The sequence below is a fragment of the Bufo gargarizans genome, chromosome 8 (genome assembly GCF_014858855.1).
Source record: "Bufo gargarizans isolate SCDJY-AF-19 chromosome 8, ASM1485885v1, whole genome shotgun sequence".
Classification (NCBI taxonomy): Eukaryota; Metazoa; Chordata; class Amphibia; order Anura; family Bufonidae; genus Bufo; species Bufo gargarizans.
The window spans coordinates 128,110,572-128,131,136 of NC_058087.1; the positions used below are offsets into that span (position 1 = coordinate 128,110,572).

At 41.1% G+C, this 20,565-nt stretch overlaps 1 protein-coding gene across 2 annotated transcripts in view; it reads right to left on the reverse strand.

Annotated features, from left to right (window-relative positions):
• NABP1 (nucleic acid binding protein 1) overlaps positions 1-20,565 on the reverse strand; it is a 67,267-nt gene that overhangs the window by 20,681 nt on the left and 26,021 nt on the right. For both annotated transcript variants that reach the window (XM_044302873.1, XM_044302871.1), the window contains one exon: positions 6,334-6,373. In XM_044302873.1, coding sequence (XP_044158808.1) covers positions 6,334-6,373 — 40 coding nt within the window. The remainder of the gene's footprint in view (positions 1-6,333; positions 6,374-20,565) is intronic.

Below are 20,565 nucleotides of genomic sequence, written 5' to 3' on the forward strand. Positions count from 1 at the left end.
TACTTTGAAGAACCTAGAATATTATATATTTTCAGTTGTTTCACACTTTTTTGTTATGTATATAATTCCACATGTGTTAATTCATAGTTTTGATGCCTTCAGTGTGAGTCTACAATTTTCATAGTTATGAAAATAAAGAAAACTCTTTGAATGAGAAGGTCCAAAATTTTGGTCTATATATGGTCATATAGTCATGGTATGCCCAGATCACAGTTTGCAATACAAGTGTTTGCAAATCAGAGTTAGAACTTAATGTTGACCATTCCCGTGACTATATATCCATACATAGGAGCACATGGCAGACTATTACGTCACATATATAATTTACCCCCCAAAAACGAAAAACTTAAAATAAAAAATACTATATAATAAAAAATGGTATATTATTAGATTAGCAGTGTTTGATATTGAGCACTGGTTTACCACAGTGTTCCCATATTATATATTGAAAAATAGCCCATCAGCAGTATCTTATTGGCTTCTTGTCTGCTGGTTGTTTTAAACTCATTGGGTTCTATTATCTCTTATGTTTTTGGTGCAATTCACACCATGCGATTCTACCACCTAAAATAACACAGATGTTACCATATCTTATTGTGAAATTGTTTGTATGATACCAGTATGATCTCATTCTAACTGTATGGTACTATTATATTACGATGTATTACTTAGGTTGCCGGAAGGTACAGGATCGGGGGACAGACGCAGGAAGCGTCAGTGTATGATTAAACACTACACCGACGTCTTGTGCACACTGTCCCGCCATCCTCTATAAAAATCCAAAAATCTCCAGCTCAGCATTCAGGCCTTTTGGAACTAGGCATCCTAATTTGCAAATTCTCTTGGCTTCACATCTAGATATTTGTGCATTTGTGTCTCCGACAAGGACACTTCAATATATATGACCGACTTACTACTACATGTAAGTAGTTCTTTTATTTTCCATTGGTAATCATGAACTGTAGATTTCACTATATTTGTTCTCCTTTGGAAACTTGTCTGTCTGCAATTTTGACAATTGGTAAAACATTCTAGACAATGGGTTTAAAACAACCAGCAGACAAGATGCCAATTAGGCTACTTTCACATTTGAGTTCGGGGCTCCGCTTGTGAGTTCCGTTTAAAGGCTCTCACAAGCGGCCCCGAACGCATCTGTCCAGCCCTAATGCATTCTGAGTGGATGCGGATCCGCTCAGAATGCATCAGTCTGGTACCGTTTGGGCTCCGCTCCGCTGGCGGACACCCGAACGCTGCTTGCAGCGTTCGGGTGTCTGCCTGGCAGTGCGGAGGCAAACGGATCCGTCCAGACTTACAATGCAAGTCAATGAGGACGTATCCGTTTGAATTTAACACAATATGGCTCAATTTTCAAACTGATCCGTCCCCCATTTACTTTCAATGTAAAGTCTGGACGGATCTGTTTGCGGCTACTTTCACAGAATTTTTTTTACAATATAATGCAGACGGATCCGTTCTGAACGGATCCATCGTCTGCATTATATGAGCGGATCCGTCTCAGACGGATCCGCTCTGAACGCAAATGTGAAAGTAGCCTTAGATACTGCTGATGGGATATTTTTCAATACATAATATGGGAACACTGTGGTAAACCGCGCGTTTTTTGAGGGACCGTGCGTTCCCTATCCAGAAGAATAAACCTCTTCAAACCTGACCCATCCAATTATGGAGACCTAAGCAATTTATCAGGTCCCACTATCATCAATCCAGGGCTCCTGTGGGATGTCAGAAAATACGCAAATAGTGAAGCACTATAAGTCACCAGCAATCGTTCCTGCGTGATTGTACTCACAAGCGCAGCTCGGTATACAGGCGCATCACACAAACTGCAAGGCTTTCCTTCTTATCTTTGGTCTTCTTTTCACCACTGCTAAAAAACATTTAATCGCTCCAATAGTAAAGCACCACTTGTAAAATCAGCATATATAAGGTTTAATATACTCACAAATGTAAGACAAAAGTAAACAGTCAGAGCAATCTTTACAATCCTGCCCGACCCGGGTTTCGCTCCACGCTTCGTCAGAGGCGTAACCATCTTTTTTCTACATGCATTATATACCCTCTCCCTCCCCTTCCCCATAAAACATAAGTGTCTTATAAGTGTTTGAAAAGTTATGTCCAGCAAAGTAACAATCCCCTTCCATGTTCTAAATGGGTGACTCCCTCCAATATTACCTTCTCGCGTTTTACACGCAACTCTCCAACCTTCAACTCATTTCTCTGATCGAGCTCAGATCTGAGTTGAAGTTGGAGAGATACGTGTAAAACATGAGAAGTTAATATTGGAGGGAGTCACCCATTTAGAACATGGAAGGGGATTGTTACTTTGCTGGACATAAGTGTTTTATAAGTGTTTGAAAAGTTATGTTTTATGGGGGAGGGGAGGGAGGGTATATAATGCTTGTGGAAAAAAGATTGTTACGCCTCTGCCGAAGCGTGGAGCAAAACCCGGGTCGGGCAGGATTGTAAAGACTGTTTACTTTTGTCTTACATTTGTGAGTATATTAAACCTTATATATGCTGATTTTGCAAGTGGTGCTTTACTATTGGAGCGATTAAATGTTTTTTAGCAGTGGTGAAGAGAAGACCAAAGATAAGAAGGAAAGCCTTGCCGTTTGTGTGATGTGCCTGTATACCGAGCTGCTGTATACCAATCACGCAGGTACGGTTGCTGGTGACTTATAGTGCTTCACTATTTGCGTATTTTCTGACATCCCACAGGAGCCCTGAATTGGTGATAGTGGGACCTGATAAATTTCTTAGGTCTCCGTAATTGGATGGGTCAAGTTTGAAGAGGTTTATTCTTCTGGATAGGGAACGCATGGTCCCTCAAAAACGCATGTACTGAACTGTGACATGTACCAACTTCACTCTTGGGAATCGCTGCGGCATACCATTGACGTATTGAAGCTACTATTGTTTTTTACTTGAAGTGTTGTAAACCAGTGCTCAATATCAAACAATGCATCCAATAATATACAATTTTTTATTATATATATATATATATATATATATATATATATATATATATATATATATATATTTTTTTTTTTTTTGGGGGGGGGGGGGATAAACTATATATGTGATGTAATAGTCTGCCATGTGCTCCTATGTATGGATATATAGTCATGGGAATGGTCAAGATTAAGTTCTACCTCTGATTTGCAAACACTTGTATTGCAAACTGTGATCTGGGTATACCATGACTATATGACCATATATATATATCCCAAGTATGAGAGGTCTATATGAATAACTATGTGGTAATACATTACAACTGATGGAGATGTATATGCTAATAGACAAAGTTGTATACTATATCGCAACACTTAGTATATATTAGTATTTAATGTTGGTCACCGCTAATGTGTATCTTATGAAATGTGAATATGTCCCATATTATGTTTTAAATTTGATTATTATTAACGCATGTGAATAATACATTTATTTGAGTGATCCAAGCTATCTATAGAGATGACTCAGGCCATGGATTTGCATACCACTGAGGAAGAAACGAGCTCTGTTTCAAAACGCGTCTGGTTTTGTTTTTGTGAATATGTTTTTGTGAATATGTCCCATATTACGTTTTAAATTTGATTATTATTAACACATTTATTTGAGTGATCCAAGCTATCTATAGAGATAACCCAGGCAATGGATTTGATCTGACTTTGATGAAGACAAAAAGACCCAAGATGGAATCCTGGGTCTATATTCTTTTTAAAACATTCCACTGAGGAAGAAACAAGCTCCGTTTCGAAAAGCGCCTAGTTTAGTTTTTGAGAGCCGACAGGAGGACATTGAGGATGGCGATCTCTTTTTATGTACAAGTCAAACAATTACAGATCGGCATAATGCGCTATAGCAGGACTGAGGGTTGGTGCGCTTGTGTTCCAAAGCGTTGGTGAGTATAGCCCCCGAGTTTGTTCTGAGCAAGCTGTGAGTAATGCAATCCGAGCAAGAAACACACAGCGAGGACACACACAAGTGGTGGAGAATCCCGCAGAGAGGATCGCAGTTGTGAGTAAGGCTACTTTCACACTAGCGTTCAGGGCTCCGCTTCTGAGTTCCGTTCAAAGGCTCTCACAAGCGGCCCCGAACGCTTCCGTCCAGCCCTAATGCATTCTGAGTGGATGCGGATCCGCTCAGAATGTATCAGTCTGGCAGCGTTTGGCCTCCGCTCCGCTCAGCAGGCGGACACCTGAACGCTGCTTGCAGCGTTCGGATGTCCGCCTGGCCGTGCGGAGGCAAACGGATCCGTCCAGACTTACAATGTAAGTCAATGGGGACGGATCCGTTTGAATATGACCCACTATGGCTTAATTTTCAAACGGATCCGTCCCCTATTGACTTTCAATGTAAAGTCTGGACGGATCCGTCTGAGGCTACTTTGACACTCAGAATTTTTTTTACAATATAATGCAGACGGATCCATTCTGAACGGATCCACCGTCTGCATTATATGAGCGGATCCGTCTCAGACGGATCCGCTCTGAACGCAAGTGTGAAAGTAGCCTAACCTGCAAAATTCACCTGGCTTTAGTATGAACATATTATAAACTATCAAGTAGCACAGCTCACACATACTATAGACTTTGCTTCTTTAAATTAGCACCCTCCCTAAACTAGTGCCGCAAAATTGCCAGTTATTAAATTCCACATTGCTATCATCCATGTGAATGAACATACTAACGCATGAATATACTCAGCATCTGAATATTGACCTAAACGTGTAATCTTCACATGGACTAACAGTAGCCCAATCAATGTGAACAACATCATATATCTGCTGAATCGCCAACTAATGTGAACAACGTTGTGCACCACAACCAGCCATTTTTACCATAGTGCCAACATCAACAACTATGTTGTGCACTACAACCAGCTATTTCTCATAAGGCCAACATCACCATCTCTGTGGAAAGGGACCCACTGCTCCAGCACACTATACAGTGGATTATCCCTGGCCGTACAGGCACAGAACACATTGACCGTCAATCAACTAAGGCACGGCTGATAGACTGAGACACTTCATTTTCCTCCGGAATACTGCACATTTTTAGTTCCGGGGAACTGTACCACCATAAGACTATTTCAATCCGGATAATTGTACTATCCTCTGTACCACTTTATCATTTTTTTGTACTTTTTACCTTTTAACCCATTTTTAAGGGCAATAAATTAGATTTTATACACGTACTCATTCCGCTCCTACTCTTTGCCTTTCACTGGATCCCAGATATTAGTGTGCCAGTCTGTCTATCAAACCTATCTTCACGTAATCTTGTCACTGGCTGGGTGAGCCAGTTAGACCTAGAACACCTTGCATGATATTAGACAGGTGAGCATCTACACAACCCACTGAATATTATCTATTTATGTATCTATTTTCTATCTATAAACCTGCTTAATAAAATAATAAAGATATAGATTAAGACATAAATGAATAACTGACACCTTAATATTTATGTCAGCTGTTTGTCCCCTACAATTACATATTCCATTTAGAATGCATTAGGATCAGTTTTTTTCCGGTATTAAGCCCCTAGGATGGAACTCAATACCGGAAAAGTTTAACGCAAGTGTGACAGTACCATTATGCTATAGTAAATGATTTTTTTTTAAAATAAAGTGCAAAAATATAGACTAGTGCTACAATAAAAAGAAAAATGCTAAAATAAAATGTAAAAAGATATAAAAAGGGGTTTAATAAATGGGTAGATAGATAACAGCTAGATAGATAGGAAGTAGATAAAATATTTATAGTATTTTATTAAGCACGATTATAGATAGATAGATAACAGATAGCTATATAATAGATAAAATATTTATAGTATTTTATTAAGCACGATTATAGATAGATAGATAACAGATAGCTATATAATAGATAAAATATTTATAGTATTTTATTAAGCACGATTATAGATAGATAGATAACAGATAGCTATATAATAGATAAAATATTTATAGTATTTTATAGATAAATAATAGATAAAATATTTATAATATTTTATTAAACACGATAATAGATAGTATGATAGATAATAGGTAGCTAGATAGATATATAGATTTTGGGCTAGACAAGATAGGTAACTAGATAAATAACAGGTAGATAGAAGGGAAAGATAGATTCGGTGCAGGCGCAGTGGTTGAAGGGCGCTCTCCTGCGCCGAATACTAAATGTTGTATACTATATCGCTACACTTAGTATATAAAGCGCACGGGCTAACAAATTTTGGACCAAGTACTGGATTTCTTAGGGCGACCAGCATCTGAAATTCTCAGTTGTGAACCCCAACAAGTTAATGCACTTACCCGTGTTTGGTGGGGAGTTACTGCTTTGATCCATATGCACCTGGAAGACAACATGCATTTTGTGAGTCCTGTGAAATTTGCTTTTATAAGTACATGCAATCCCTATTTTATGCAATACTTTATAGATTAAAGGGGTTGGCCACACATTTTCACTCATGTTGGAAACAGTAAATGTTTACCAATATGATGTCCACAGAAGATTTGTCAAAGTGCTGATTAGCATACCGCCATCTGCTTGTTTATTCCAACCTGCATCTAATTGTACAGCTCTCCTGGCCTGAAGATGGCTGATAACGGTGGGACGTATGACCAGACCCGTTCATCAGTGGCCTCCAATTAATAACACTGCACGGCCCGGGGAAACTGGCACATGCTAACAAGGACTTTAGCACCAATCTACAGACATTATATTACGTTGCCAGCACGCATCTTTCAGCAGATTTGTACCGATAAAACTGGCTGACCTTTTGCATGAGCGCTTGGCAGATGAAGGCATCTGTGTTGGTCTCATGTTCATATGTGCTCACATTGCTGAGAAAAATTATGTTTTACTATATGTAAAGGAGCAATGAGGGCACTGTAGTTACTCCTGCAGGCTCCCCTTTCTCTGCAACTGTCGCATCATGTGCACTTTTACAGGGCCAGGCATTAAGAAGAAAAAAAAAAAATGATATGTAGCATTTATAAATATTAACAATAGCTAACTGCTGAACCCAACTTTCCCGGTGCCGATAACAAGTATCTATCTATTAATACGCCGTCTGTCCATCAATTTGTACAAACACGTACATAATTCAGAAGTCCACACTATTTATACGTGTTACTACGAGCAGCTGTGACAATAGCAAATAGTTGTCAAAACATGTCCGGACACATCCTAATATCTATCTACCCACCCAATTTATCTTTCTATATACCTTTTATTTATCTAGTTACCCATCTATCTAGCCCAAAATCTATATATCTATATTTATGCCTGTTATCTATCTAGCTACCTATTATCTATCATACTATCTATTATCGTGTTTAATAAATTATAAATATTTTACCCATTATCTACCGTATTTATCTATTATTTATTATTTGCCGGATTACACCAGAAAGACGGATCCGCATTTCAATGTATTTTTTTTTAACTGATCAGGCATTTCTAAAACTGATCAGGATCTTGATCAGTCTTACTAATGCCATCAGTTGGCATATGTTTTGCCGGATCACATAGCCTTTAACCACTTCACATCCGGGCCATTTACCCCCCTTCCTGAAAGAGCCTAATTTTGTAAATCTGACACGTGTCACTTTATGTGGTAATAACTTTGGAACGCTTTTACTTATTCAAGCCATTCTGAGACAGTTTTCTTGTGACCCATTGTACTTCATGACAGTGTTAATGAAAAAAATGTTTTTTTTGCAATTTTCGAAATTTAACTCCTTAAGGACACAGGCTCATTTCACCTTAAGGACCAGGCAATTTTTTGCAAATCTGACCAGTGTCAATTTAAGTGGTGATAACTTAAACGCTTTGACTTATCCAGGCCATTCTGAGATAGTTTTTTCGTCACATATTGTACTTCATGACACTGGTAAAATGGAGTAAAAAATTTAAAAAAATTATTTATAAAAAAAAAAAAAATACCAAATTTGCCAAAAAGTTTAAAAAAAATAGCAAAATTTCTATTTATCTACTTCTATAATACATAGTAATACCTACAAAAATAGTTATTACTTTACATTCCCCATATGTCTACTTCATGTTAGGATCATTTTGGGAATCAGATTTTATTTTTGGGGGACGTTACAAGGCTTAGAAGTTTAGAAGTAAATCTTGAAGAATGAAAAAAAAAACAATTAGACTTATCGGTAATTTTGTTTCCTTGAATCCATAATGACGGCTACCATGGAGAGATGACCCTTCAGCCACCAGTGACACCAATTTAAAAAAAATAAAAATAAAAAAATAAAGTGTATTACTTCATACTCTCTGATAAAGTTTACATAGGGAAGAAATATCTGAGCCGTCATGGTGGATTCAAGGAAACAAAATTACCGGCAAGTCTAATTACGGTTTTCCTTATCATCCACCATGACGGCTACCATGAAGCACTACCAGATTACTAGGTGTGGGGGGGGAGAATCTTGCGCTCGAACATCAGGTCTGCACTGGCTGAAACATCCAGATGATAGTGTTTTATGAAGGTATTTATATTTGACCAAGTGTCCGCTTTGCATATGGTATCCTGTGAAACACCGGGCTTCTCTGCCCAGGAAGATGCCATAGCCCTAGTGGAATGGGCTCTAATGTTGGCTGGGCTATTCAGGCCCTCCATGGAGTAGCAGCATGCGATGATAGACTTAATCCATCTACCAATGGAGGCCTTTGACACTTTTTTCCCTTTGTTCTGACCAGCGAACTGGACTAAGGGCCCTTTCACACTTGCGTTGTCCGAATGCGGCATAGAGTTCCGTCGTCGGGGCTCTATGCCGAAAGAATCCTGATCAGGATTATCCTAATGCATTCTGAATGGAGAGAAATCCGTTCAGGATGCATCAGGATGTCTTCAGTTCCGGAACGGAACGTTTTTTGGCCGGAGAAAATACCGCAGCATGCTGCGCTTTTTGCTCCGGCCAAAAATCCTGAAGACTTGCCGCAAGGCCGGATCCGGAATTAATGCCCATTGAAAGGCATTGATCCGGATCTAAGCTAAACGTCGTTTCGGCGCATTGCCGGATCCGACGTTTAGCTTTTTTAGAGTGGTTACCATGGCTGCCGGGACGCTAAAGTCCTGGCAGCCATGGTAAAGTGTAGTGGGGAGCGGGGAAGCAGCATACTTACCGTCCGTGCGGCTTCCCGGGCGCTCCAGAGTGACGTCAGGGCGCCCCAAGCGCATGGATCACGTGATCACATGGAACACGTCATCCATGCGCACGGGGCGCTCTGATGTCATTCTGGAGCGCCTCGAGAGCCACACGGACTGTAAGTATACCGCTCCCCTGCTCCCCGCTCCTACTATGGCAACCAGGACATTAATAGCATCCTGGGTGCCATAGTAACACTGAACGCATTTTGAAGACGGCTCCGTCTTCAAATGCTTTCAGTACACTTGCATTTTTCCGGATCCGGCGTGTGGAGTACACGCCGGATCCGGACAGCGCAAGTGTGAAAGGGCCCTAAGAGGTTATTGTCTTTCCTAAATTCTTTAGTAGTGGCCAAGTATAACACGATGGTGTCTTGTACATCAAGGAGATGGAATTGAGATTCTTCCGGCTGAATGACATCTACAGGAAAGGATGGCAAAATAATTTCTTGATCCCTGTGGAAATTTTATACGACCTTGGGGAGAAAACCGGGATCTAATTTTAGAACTATCCTATCTGGAAAGACAGAGGTAAGGTTCTTTACATGAGAGGGCCTGGAGCTCCCCTAGGCGTCTGGCTGATGTTATGGAGATCAGAAAAGCGGTTTTGTATGATAGATGTTTTAATGAGATGTCTGACAAAGGAGTGAACGGGGGTTTTGTTAGTCCTCTTAATACCAGATTTAAGTCCCATTGTGGTACTTTATTCGTAAAAAAATGGTCTTATTCTGGAAGCCGCTCTCATGAATCATTTAATCCACCTGTGGTTTGATAGGGCGGAATCATAGAATGCTGCTAGGGCCGACATTTGCACCTTTAATGTGTTAGGTTCAAGCCCCATGTCTAGGCCCTTTTGGAGAAAATCTAGAATTTTCTGGATGCAGGGTGGTGATTTGTTAGGGCAGTTATCCCCTAGCCAGGAACAGTACCTCTTACATATTTTCATATAAATGGCCGTGGTTACTTTTTAACGGCTCAATTTTAGGGTATTGATGACTTTCCCTGAGAGACCTTTACTATTCAGCAGCTCGCCCTCAGCATCCAAGCTGACAGAAGGAACAGGCTGGGGTTCTGATGATTGATTGGGCCCTTTGACAGCAGGTTCGGATGGTATGGGATTTCGGAAGGTTCCTCTAAGGCTAGGTCTTTCAGGATGGAGAACCAGCTTCTTTTTGGCCAGAAAGGGACCAACAGTATTACTGTTGTTGGATCCCTTTTGATTTTTTGAAGTACCCTGGGGATTATGGACCAGGGAGGAAAAGCGTATGCCAGGTTCCATGTCCACCTGGTTGAGAACGCATCGATTGCCCACGGTCGGTCTATGGGATTCAGGGAGCAGAAGCATTTGACCTTTGCGTTTTCTTTTGACGCGAACAAATCTATCTGCGGAGTTCCCCACCTTTTGCAAATTTTTAGGAAGGCATACTCTCCCTGATCTATAGTTTTTCTGCTCAGGTAGTTCGCTTCTAGGTTTTCTGAGCCCTTTAAGTGGACCGCCGTTATAGATAGGACATGTTCTTCTGCCCACTGGAAGATTAGTTCTGCCAACCGGATTAAACCTTGGGATTTTGTGCCGCCCTGGAGTTTTAAGAAGGCTACTGTTGACGTATTGTCCGAAAATACTTAGGTGTTTCTTTAGAAGTCGGCCCTGGGCTACTTTTAAGGTTTCCCACACTGCACGCAGTTCTCTGTAATTTGAAGATTTCATACTTGCTGCGTCTGACCATTTGCCTTGCCAGTTTGAGGAGTCTACTTTGGCACCTCACCCGATTGCTTGCGTCCGTTATGATTTGGACCTCTGGGGTTGTTTCCCAGGCTACATGTTTTAACAAGTTTTTCCTTAACTTCCACCAGTTTAGATCTAATTTTACGTGGTGTGGAATTAATATTCTCCTGTCCAGTAAGGACAGTTTTCTGTCCCAGTTCTTTAAGATCCAGGCCAGCATTGTTCTGGAGCAGGCTTGGGCCCAAGCCACCGTAGTGACACAGGATGTTCATGGCTTCTCTTATCGAGCACTTTTTCTGAGCCTGGAATTTTTGTACTCTCCCTGAAAACCACCAGCTTTTCTATGGGGAGGGATGATGACTGGGTCACAGAGTCCAGAAGTACTCCCAGAAATTTTATTTGGGTGTTTGGAGTTAAAAAAGATTTTTTTATGTTTATTATCCAGCTCAGTTTTGACATTTCTTTTAAGACGTAGTCGGTTATATTGTGTGTCTCTGTTGATGAGTCTCCTACGATCAGAAAGTCGTCTAGGTAGGAAACATTTTTTACTTTCTTTAGTCTGAAAAAGGCGGTCATTTCTACTACAATTTTCGTAAATACCCTGGGAGCGGAGGAGATGCCGAAGGGTAAAGCTGTAATTTATTATGCCTTTTTCGTCTTGCAGGGCGAATCTTCAGTAGGCCTGAGACTGCTGATGTATGGGGACGCGATAATACAAGTTTTTTAGGTCTATGGACATCATGCATGAACCTTTTTTGATTAGTGGAACGATGGAGGAAATGGACTCCATTTAGAATTTCCGGTATAATATGTGTCGATTTAATCCTTTTAGATTTATTATAGTACGGGAGGATCAGTCTGGTTTTTGGATCAGGAATAAACTTGACTAAAAACCCCTCCCTCTTTCGGGGTTGGGGACCTCCGTTATTACGCCTGCTGATTTTAAATCTAGGACTCCTTGCCAGATTTTTTGCAATGTTTTGAGGTTGTGTGAGGTTAGTTGAAACCTTCTTGGGGGGGATTGAGGAAAGTTCTATACGATATCCATTTTGGATTAAGTTTATGGCCCAAGGATTCTGGGTTACTTCCTGCCAGGGTAACAGAAAATTCCTCAATCCGCCCCCTACTTTGGAGTAATAGTTTTTCGGTTTGTTTATTCTGTGGATTGCCCCTGTCCCCTTTGGGATAACGCCACCGTTTCACCTTTGCCTCTATATGATTTCGACTGAGAGGGAAAGGGACAAAAGGGTTTTTTCTTTTTCTCTTCAGGAAAACCCTTTTTTGTGTCTGTTGCCCTTTCCAGCATTGTGTCCAACACAGGACCAAACACATTGCCGGAGAAGGCAATAGAGCAAAGTTTTGCTTTAGATGTTCTGTGTCCTCCCCAGGTTTTCACCCAATAAGTCGCAATGTGCGGAGTTAGATAGAGCTGCATCCTTGGCAGCAAAACATATGGATTCTGCGGAAACGTCCTCTAAAAAGGAAATGGCAGACCTCAGTAAAGTAATTAAACCTAAGATTTCCTCCCTAGGGGTTTTATTTTTTATGTGGTTTTCAAACTCATTTAGACAGATATACATGGTTCTGGCGACAGATGTGGCGGCGATGTTGGTCTTGATACCATACATAGAAGCCTCTCAACATAGCAGGGCATCGGCTTTCCTTTCCATAGGATCGGACAATTGAGAAGGGTCCTCGAATGGCAAGGAAGTCTTTTTTACCACTTTAGTGACTTGTATGTCGATCTTAGGCGTGTCATTAAATATTTTTGTTTCTGTTGGGTCAAACAATAATCTTTGCTTAAATTCCCTGGAGACTCCTAGTCTCTTCTCAGGATCACTACATTCGTCTAAGATCATGTCTCTAATGTTCTCATTCACAGGGAAATTTTTTTTAATTTTTTTGTTCTGAGCCCACCGAACATTTCATCCTGAACCGATTTAGGTTTCTGGACATCCTCTATGCCCATAGTAGACTGTACAGCTGTCAATAGGTCTTTAATTTCCACGGATGAGAAGAAATATTTTCTATCATCCTCAATAATGCCCCCTTCTGACAGAGTTTCATCACCCTCAATTAGTCTAGGTTCGGAAGGGCCCAAATCCATGTCCTCTAGATCAGAGGAGGATGGAATTAACATTTTTGGCGGAGGTGCGGAAACAGGTTTAAGGGAGGCTAGCGAGGATTTGATTTCATTCTGTATCATCGATTTAACCTCCGTTAGGATGGACGGCTGTTCCTCTTTCATTAGGGCATAAATACATGGCTTGCAAAGTTTTTTTGCATAACCTTCTTGCAGCCTTTTAGCACAAGTGGCACATCTTGTGTTTCTGGCTTTAATCTTTGCCGTTGCTCCCTATAAAAGAGGAGCAGCTATACATTAGCCCAAATATAAAGGAAGGATACATTTGTTTCATGACCCCCACAGGGTAACTCACAGTTGGAGTGGCCGAGGGGGGTTCTGCCTGATCCATGGTGATTGCTGGGGTGTCCAGAGTAGACAAGCAGGGAGGACTCACAGTTGAGGCTGTGTGATTTGAAAGTGCCGCTCTTTAAGCCGAGCAGCGTCTGACATCAACACAGCGCGCCCGGCGTCATGTGTTCCACTGCGTCTAACTCCGCCCCCACCCGGCCAGCGGCAATGGTAAGGCCGGCGTGCAGCGCTGGATCTACGGTCAGCTTCCTCGTCTGGAAAGGAAGGAAGACACCGGGTTTTTTGTGGAGGAAAAAAGGACCCCAAGCGGAGGACGAGTTAACTCCCCGTTGCTCCACCTCTGCCCAGCATTGGAATACACTGCAGGAGGGCAGAGGGAGTTCAGGATAAAATCTTCATCCAAGTATTAACAATACATCCTTCCGGAGCTGCTCTGTGTAGGTGCCTCCATAGGGGCAGGAAAAAACTGAGGGTGAGAGTGGGTGGTGGCCTTTTAAACTCTCTGTGTTCCTGCCCCTATAGAGGTCAAGGGTCATCTCTCCATGGTAGCCGTCATGGTGGATGATAAGGAAAACAACTTTTTAAGCACCAGTTCAGGTATAAAGTCACTTTGTGAGGCTTACATAATAGAAACCACCTAAAAATGACCCCATTCTAGAAACTACACCCTCAAGGTATTCAAAACTGATTGTACAAACGTCGTTAACCCTTTAGGTGTTTCACAAAAGTTATTGGCAAATAGAGATGAAATTTCAGAATTAATTTTTTTTTCCAGTTACAAAGCAATTGTTAACAGCTAAACAAAACTTAATATTTGCCCCGATTCTGTAGTTTACAGTAAACTGCTGTACGGGCACACGGCAGAGCACAGAAGGAAAGGAATGCCATACAGTTTTTGGAAGGCAGATTTTGCTGGACTGTTTTTTTTACACCATGTCCCATTTGAAGCCCCCCTGTTGCACCCCTAGAGTAGAAACTCCAAAAAAGTGACCCCATTTAAGGCTACTTTCACACTTGCATTCGGGGCTCCGCTTGTGAGTTCCGTTTGAAGGCTCTCACAAGCGGCCCCGAACTCATCCGTCCAGCCCTAATGCATTCTGAGTGGATGCGGATCCGCTCAGAATGCATCAGTCTGGCACTGTTTGGCCTCCGCTCCGCAGGCTTGCAGCGTTCGGGTGTCCGCCTGGCCATGCGGAGGCAAACGGATGCGTCCAGACTTACAATGTAAGTCAATGGGGACGGATCCGTTTGAAGTTGACACAATATGGCTCAATTTTCAAACTGATCCGTCGCCCATTGACTTTCAATGTAAAGTCTGGACGGATCCGTCTGACTAACTTTCACACTTAGAATTTTTTTCTAATATATAATGCAGACGTTCTGAACGGATCCCATCGTCTGCATTATAGGAGCGGATCCGTCTGTGCAGACCCCAGACGGATCCGCTCCGAACGCAAGTGTGAAAGTAGCCTTAGAAACTACGGGAAAGGGTGAAAGTTTTGTTGGTACTAGTTTAGGGTACATATGATTTTTGGTTGCTCTATATTACACTTTTTGTGAGACAAGTTAACAAGAAATAGCTGTTTTGGCACTTTTTTTGATATTTACATCATTCATCTGACAGGTTAGATCATGTGGTATTTTTATATAGAGCAGGTTGTCACGGATGAGGCGATACCTAATATGTATACTTTTTATTTATTTATGTAAGTTTTACACAATAATATACATTTTTTAAACAAAAAAAATATCATGTTTTAGTGTCTCCATAGACAAAGCCATAGTTTTTTCAGTTTTTGTGCGATTATCTTAGGTAGGGTCTCATTTTTTGCTGGGATGAGTTGAAGGTGCATATGACTTTTGAATCGCTTGCTATTACACTTTTTGTGATGTAAAATGACAACAAAATAGCTTTTTTGACACCGTTTTTTGTTTGTTTTTTACGGTGTTCATGTGATATTTTTATAGAGCAGGTTATTACAGACGCGGCGATGCCTAATATGTATATATTTTTTAATTTACTTAAGTTTTACACAATAACAGCTTTTTTAAAACAAAACAAAATTAGGTTTTAGTGTCTCCATATTCTGAGCCATATTTTTTTTTTTTTTTTTTTGGGCGATTGTCTTAGGTAGGGGCTCATTTTTTGAGAGGTGACGGTTAGATTGGTACTATTTTGGTGGGCATACGCGTTTTTAATCGCTTACTGTTGTACTTTTTGTGATGTAAGGTGACAAAAAAATTGTTTATTTAGGACAGTTTTTATTTTTTACGGTGTTCATCTTACGGGTTAGGTCATGTGATATTTTTATATAGCCTGTCGATACGGACGTGGCAATACCCAATATGTCTATATGTCTGTTTATTTTTACTTTAATTTTTTTGGGGGAAAAACTTTATCTTTTCAACTTTTTTTTTACTTAATTTTTGGTCCCACTTCGGGACTTCAACTTTTGGGGGTCTAATCCCTTTTACAATGCATTCCAATATTTCTGTATTGGAATGCATTTGCTGTATGAGTAATACTGTGTCTATTACTCGTACAGCTTCCGGCCTGTGAGATCCAGGTGTCTGGATCTCACAGGCTCGGCACCAGAAGGCAGCGCAGATGCTTTAGGAAGGCATCACGCTGCCTTCCATGCCATCGGGTCCCCCTACAGCCGCAAGGGGACCCGATGGCACCGCCGCCCGCCACACAAGGTAAAAACGCAGATCTGAATTGATGGGACCCCCCCTTCCCTTCTCACATTTAGCCAAGGTGCCAAGTGGCGGTGATCGGAAATACAGGGAGTGCAGAATTATTAGGCAAATTAGTATTTTGACCACATCATCCTCTTTATGCATGTTGTCTTACTCCAAGCTGTATAGGCTCGAAAGCCTACTACCAATTAAGCATATTAGGTGATGTGCATCTCTGTAATGAGAAGGGGTGTGGTCTAATGACATCAACATCCTATATCAGGTGTGCATAATTATTAGGCAACTTCCTTTGGCAAAATGGGTCAAAAGAAGGACTTGACAGGCTCAGAAAAGTCAAAAATAGTGAGATATCTTGCAGAGGGATGCAGCGCTCTTAAAATTGCAAAGCTTCTGAAGCGTGATCATCGAACAATCAAGTGTTTCATTCAAAATAGTCAACAGGGTCGCAAGAAGCGTGTGGAAAAACCAAGGCGCAAAATAACTGCCCATGAACTGAGAAAAGTCAAGCGTGCAGCTGCCAAGATGCCACTTGCCACCAGTTTGGCCATATTTCAGAGCTGCAACATCACTGGAGTGCCCAAAAGCACAAGGTGTGCAATACTCAGAGACATGGCCAAGGTAAGAAAGGCTGAAAGACGACCACCACTGAACAAGACACACAAGCTGAAACGTCAAGACTGGGCCAAGAAATATCTCAAGACTGATTTTTCTAAGGTTTTATGGACTGATGAAATGAGAGTGAGTCTTGATGGGCCAGATGGATGGGCCCGTGGCTGGATTGGTAAAGGGCAGAGAGCGCCAGTCCGACTCAGACGCCAGCAAGGTGGAGGTGGAGTACTGGTTTGGGCTGGTATCATCAAAGATGAGCTTGTGGGGCCTTTTCGGGTTGAGGATGGAGTCAAGCTCAACTCCCAGTCCTACTACCAGTTTCTGGAAGACACCTTCTTCAAGCAGTGGTACAGGAAGAAGTCTGCATCCTTCAAGAAAAACATGATTTTCATGCAGGACAATGCTCCATCACACGCGTCCAAGTACTCCACAGCGTGGCTGGCAAGAAAGGGTATAAAAGAAGAAAATCTAATGACATGGCCTCCTTGTTCACCTGATCTGAACCCCATTGAGAACCTGTGGTCCATCATCAAATGTGAGATTTACAAGGAGGGAAAACAGAACATCTCTCTGAAAAGTATCTGGGAGGCTGTGGTTGCTGCTGCACGCAATGTTGATGGTGAACAGATCAAAACACTGACAGAATCCATGGATGGCAGGCTTTTGAGTGTCCTTGCAAAGAAAGGTGGCTATATTGGTCACTGATTTGTTTTTGTTTTGTTTTTGAATGTCAGAAATGTATATTTGTGAATGTTGAGATGTTATATTGGTTTCACTGGTAAAAATAAATAATTGAAATGGGTATATATTTGTTTTTTGTTAAGTTGCCTAATAATTATGCACAGTAAGTCACCTGCACACACAGATATCCCCCTAAAATAGCTAAAAACAAACTAAAAACTACTTCCAAAAATATTCAGCTTTGATATTAATGAGTTTTTTGGGTTCATTGAGAACATGGTTGTTGTTCAATAATAAAATGAATCCTCAAAAATACAACTTTCCTAATAATTCTGCACTCCCTGTACATAGGACGTACGTGTCCTTAAGGACCGGGAAACAGGTTAAATTTCTCTGCTTTTAAAACAGAAAGTCATACCTCATAAAATATTTATTACTTAAAGGGGTTGTCCGGGTTGAGAGCTGAACCTGGACATACCCATATTCTCACCCAGGCAGCACCTCTGATGATCTCCTTTGCCCTGCACTGGATAGCGCAGGGCAAGGGCTCTTGTTTATAATAACACACTGCCGGGTGGAAGATTTCGCCCTGCAGTGTGTTCGGTGACGTCACCGGCTCTGATGGGCGTGCTTTAGCACTGTCCTAGCCGTTTAACTGGCCCGGTTCATCACCGGAACTCCTGAAAATTCCTTCGCCCTACACGATTTAGCGCAGGGCAAAGGAGAGCATCGGCGCATGAACTGCTCTGATGCTCAAGTCAGGGGGGCTGCCTGGGTAAAAATGGAGGTATGTCCGGGTACACTTATCAACTCGGACAACCCCTTTAACATTCCCCATATGTCTATAACCCACTTTTTCAGGACCACTTCAGGTCTGAATTCACTTTGTGGGGCTTACATAGTGGAAACCCCTCAAGTTACTCAAAACTGATTTTACTAACTTTGCTAACCCTTTAGGTGGTTCCACAAGAATTAAAGGAAAATGGAGATGACATTTTTAAATTTCACTTTTTGGCATATTTTCCATTTTAATTCATTTTTTTCTTTAACACATCGAGGGTTAACAGCCAAACAAAACTCAATAATTATTACCTTGATTCGGCAGTTTATAGAAACACCCCACATGTGGTCGGAAACAGATGTTAAGGGCACACAGCAGGGCGCAGAAGAAAAGGAGAGTCATATGGTTTTTGAAAGGCAGATTTTACTGAACTGGTTTTTAGATGCCATGTCCTGTTTGAAGCCCCCCAGATGCACCCTTACAGTAGAAACTCCAAAAAAGTGACCCAATTTTCGAATGTCTGTTTTGGCACAGTTTTTATTATTTTACGACATTTTTATAGAGCAGGTTGTTACGGACACAATGATATCTTTGTTTCAGTTTTACATAATAAAGCATTTTTTTTCCCACTAGTATTAACGGTTAGATTTTAGGATAGTTTAGGCCCCTTTGTTAGGTAGTTAGCGTCGGTTAGCGCCCAGCGCACTGCAGTCACTGATTCGCCGATTAGCGTATTGCTAATCAGCATTGGTACTTTTATAGTATCTGTAAGTGATCAGAACTGATCACAGTCAGATCTATAATATTATTAGTGTCACCTTAGCTCGCCCTCCACCCAAAACGCAGTGTTTTCCCGATCAGGCCTGATTGGATTTTTAGATGCCATGTCCTGTTTGAAGCCCCCCAGATGCACCCTTACAGTAGAAACTCCAAAAAAGTGACCCAATTTTCGAATGTCTGTTTTGGCACAGTTTTTATTATTTTACGACATTCACAGGGTAGATCATGTGCTATTGTTATAGAGCAGGTTGTTACGGACACAATGATATCTTTGTTTCAGTTTTACATAATAAAGCAATTTTTGATATTTCTCTCACCCAGCATGGGTATATGTAAAAAGACACCCCAAAACACATTGCCCTACTTCTTCTGAGTACGGCGATACCACATGTGTGACACTTTTTTGCAGTCTAGGTGGGCAAACGGGCCCAAATTCTAAAGAGCACCTTTAGGATTTCACAGGGCATTTTTTACACATTTGGATTTCAAACTACTTCTCACGCATTAGGGCCCTTAACCACTTCAGCCCCGCTAGCTAAAACCCCCTTCATGACCAGAGCACTTTTTACACTTCGGCACTACACTACTTTCACCGTTTATCGCTCGGTCATGCAACTTACCACCCAAATGAATTTTACCTCCTTTTCTTCTCACTAATAGAGCTTTCATTTGGTGGTATTTTATTGCTGCTGACATTTTTACTTTTTTTGTTATTAATCGAAATGTAACAATTTTTTTGCAAAAAAATGAAATTTTTCACTTTCAGCTGTAAAATTTTGCAAAAAAAACGACATCCATATATAAATTTTTCGCTAAATTTATAGTTCTACATGTCTTTGATAAAAAAAAAATGTTTGGGCAAAAAAAAAAAAAATGGTTTGGGTAAAAGTTATAGCGTTTACAAACTATGGTACAAAAATGTGAATTTCCGCATTTTGAAGCAGCTCTGACTTTCTGAGCACCTGTCATGATTCCTGAGGTTCTACAATGCCCAGACAGTAGAAAAACCCCACAAATGACCCCATTTTGGAAAGTAGACACCCTAAGGTATTCGCTGATGGGCATAGTGAGTTCATAGAACTTTTTATTTTTTGTCACAAGTTAGCGGAAAATGATGATAATTTTTTTTCTTACAAAGTCTCATATTCCACTAACTTGCGACAAAAAATAAAAAATTCTAGGAACTCGCCATGCCCCTCACGGAATACCTTGGGGTGTCTTCTTTCCAAAATGGGGTCACTTGTGGGGTAGTTATACTGCCCTGGCAATTTAGGGGCCCAAATGTGTGAGAAGAACTTTGCAATCGAAATGTGTAAAAAATGACCGGTGAAATCCGAAAGGTGAACTTTGGAATATGTGCCCCTTTGCCCACCTTGGCTGCAAAAAAGTGTCACACATCTGGTATCGCCGTACTCAGGAGAAGTTGGGGAATGTGTTTTGGGGTGTAATTTTACATATACCCATGCTGGGTGAGAGAAATATCTTGGCAAAAGACAACTTTTCCAATTTTTTTATACAAAGTTGGCATTTGACCCAGCATGGGTATATGTAAAATGACACCCCAAAACACATTGCCCAACTTCTCCTGAGTACGGCGATACCACATGTGTGACACTTTTTTGCAGCCTAGATGCGCAAAGGGGCCCAAATTCCTTTTAGGAGGGCA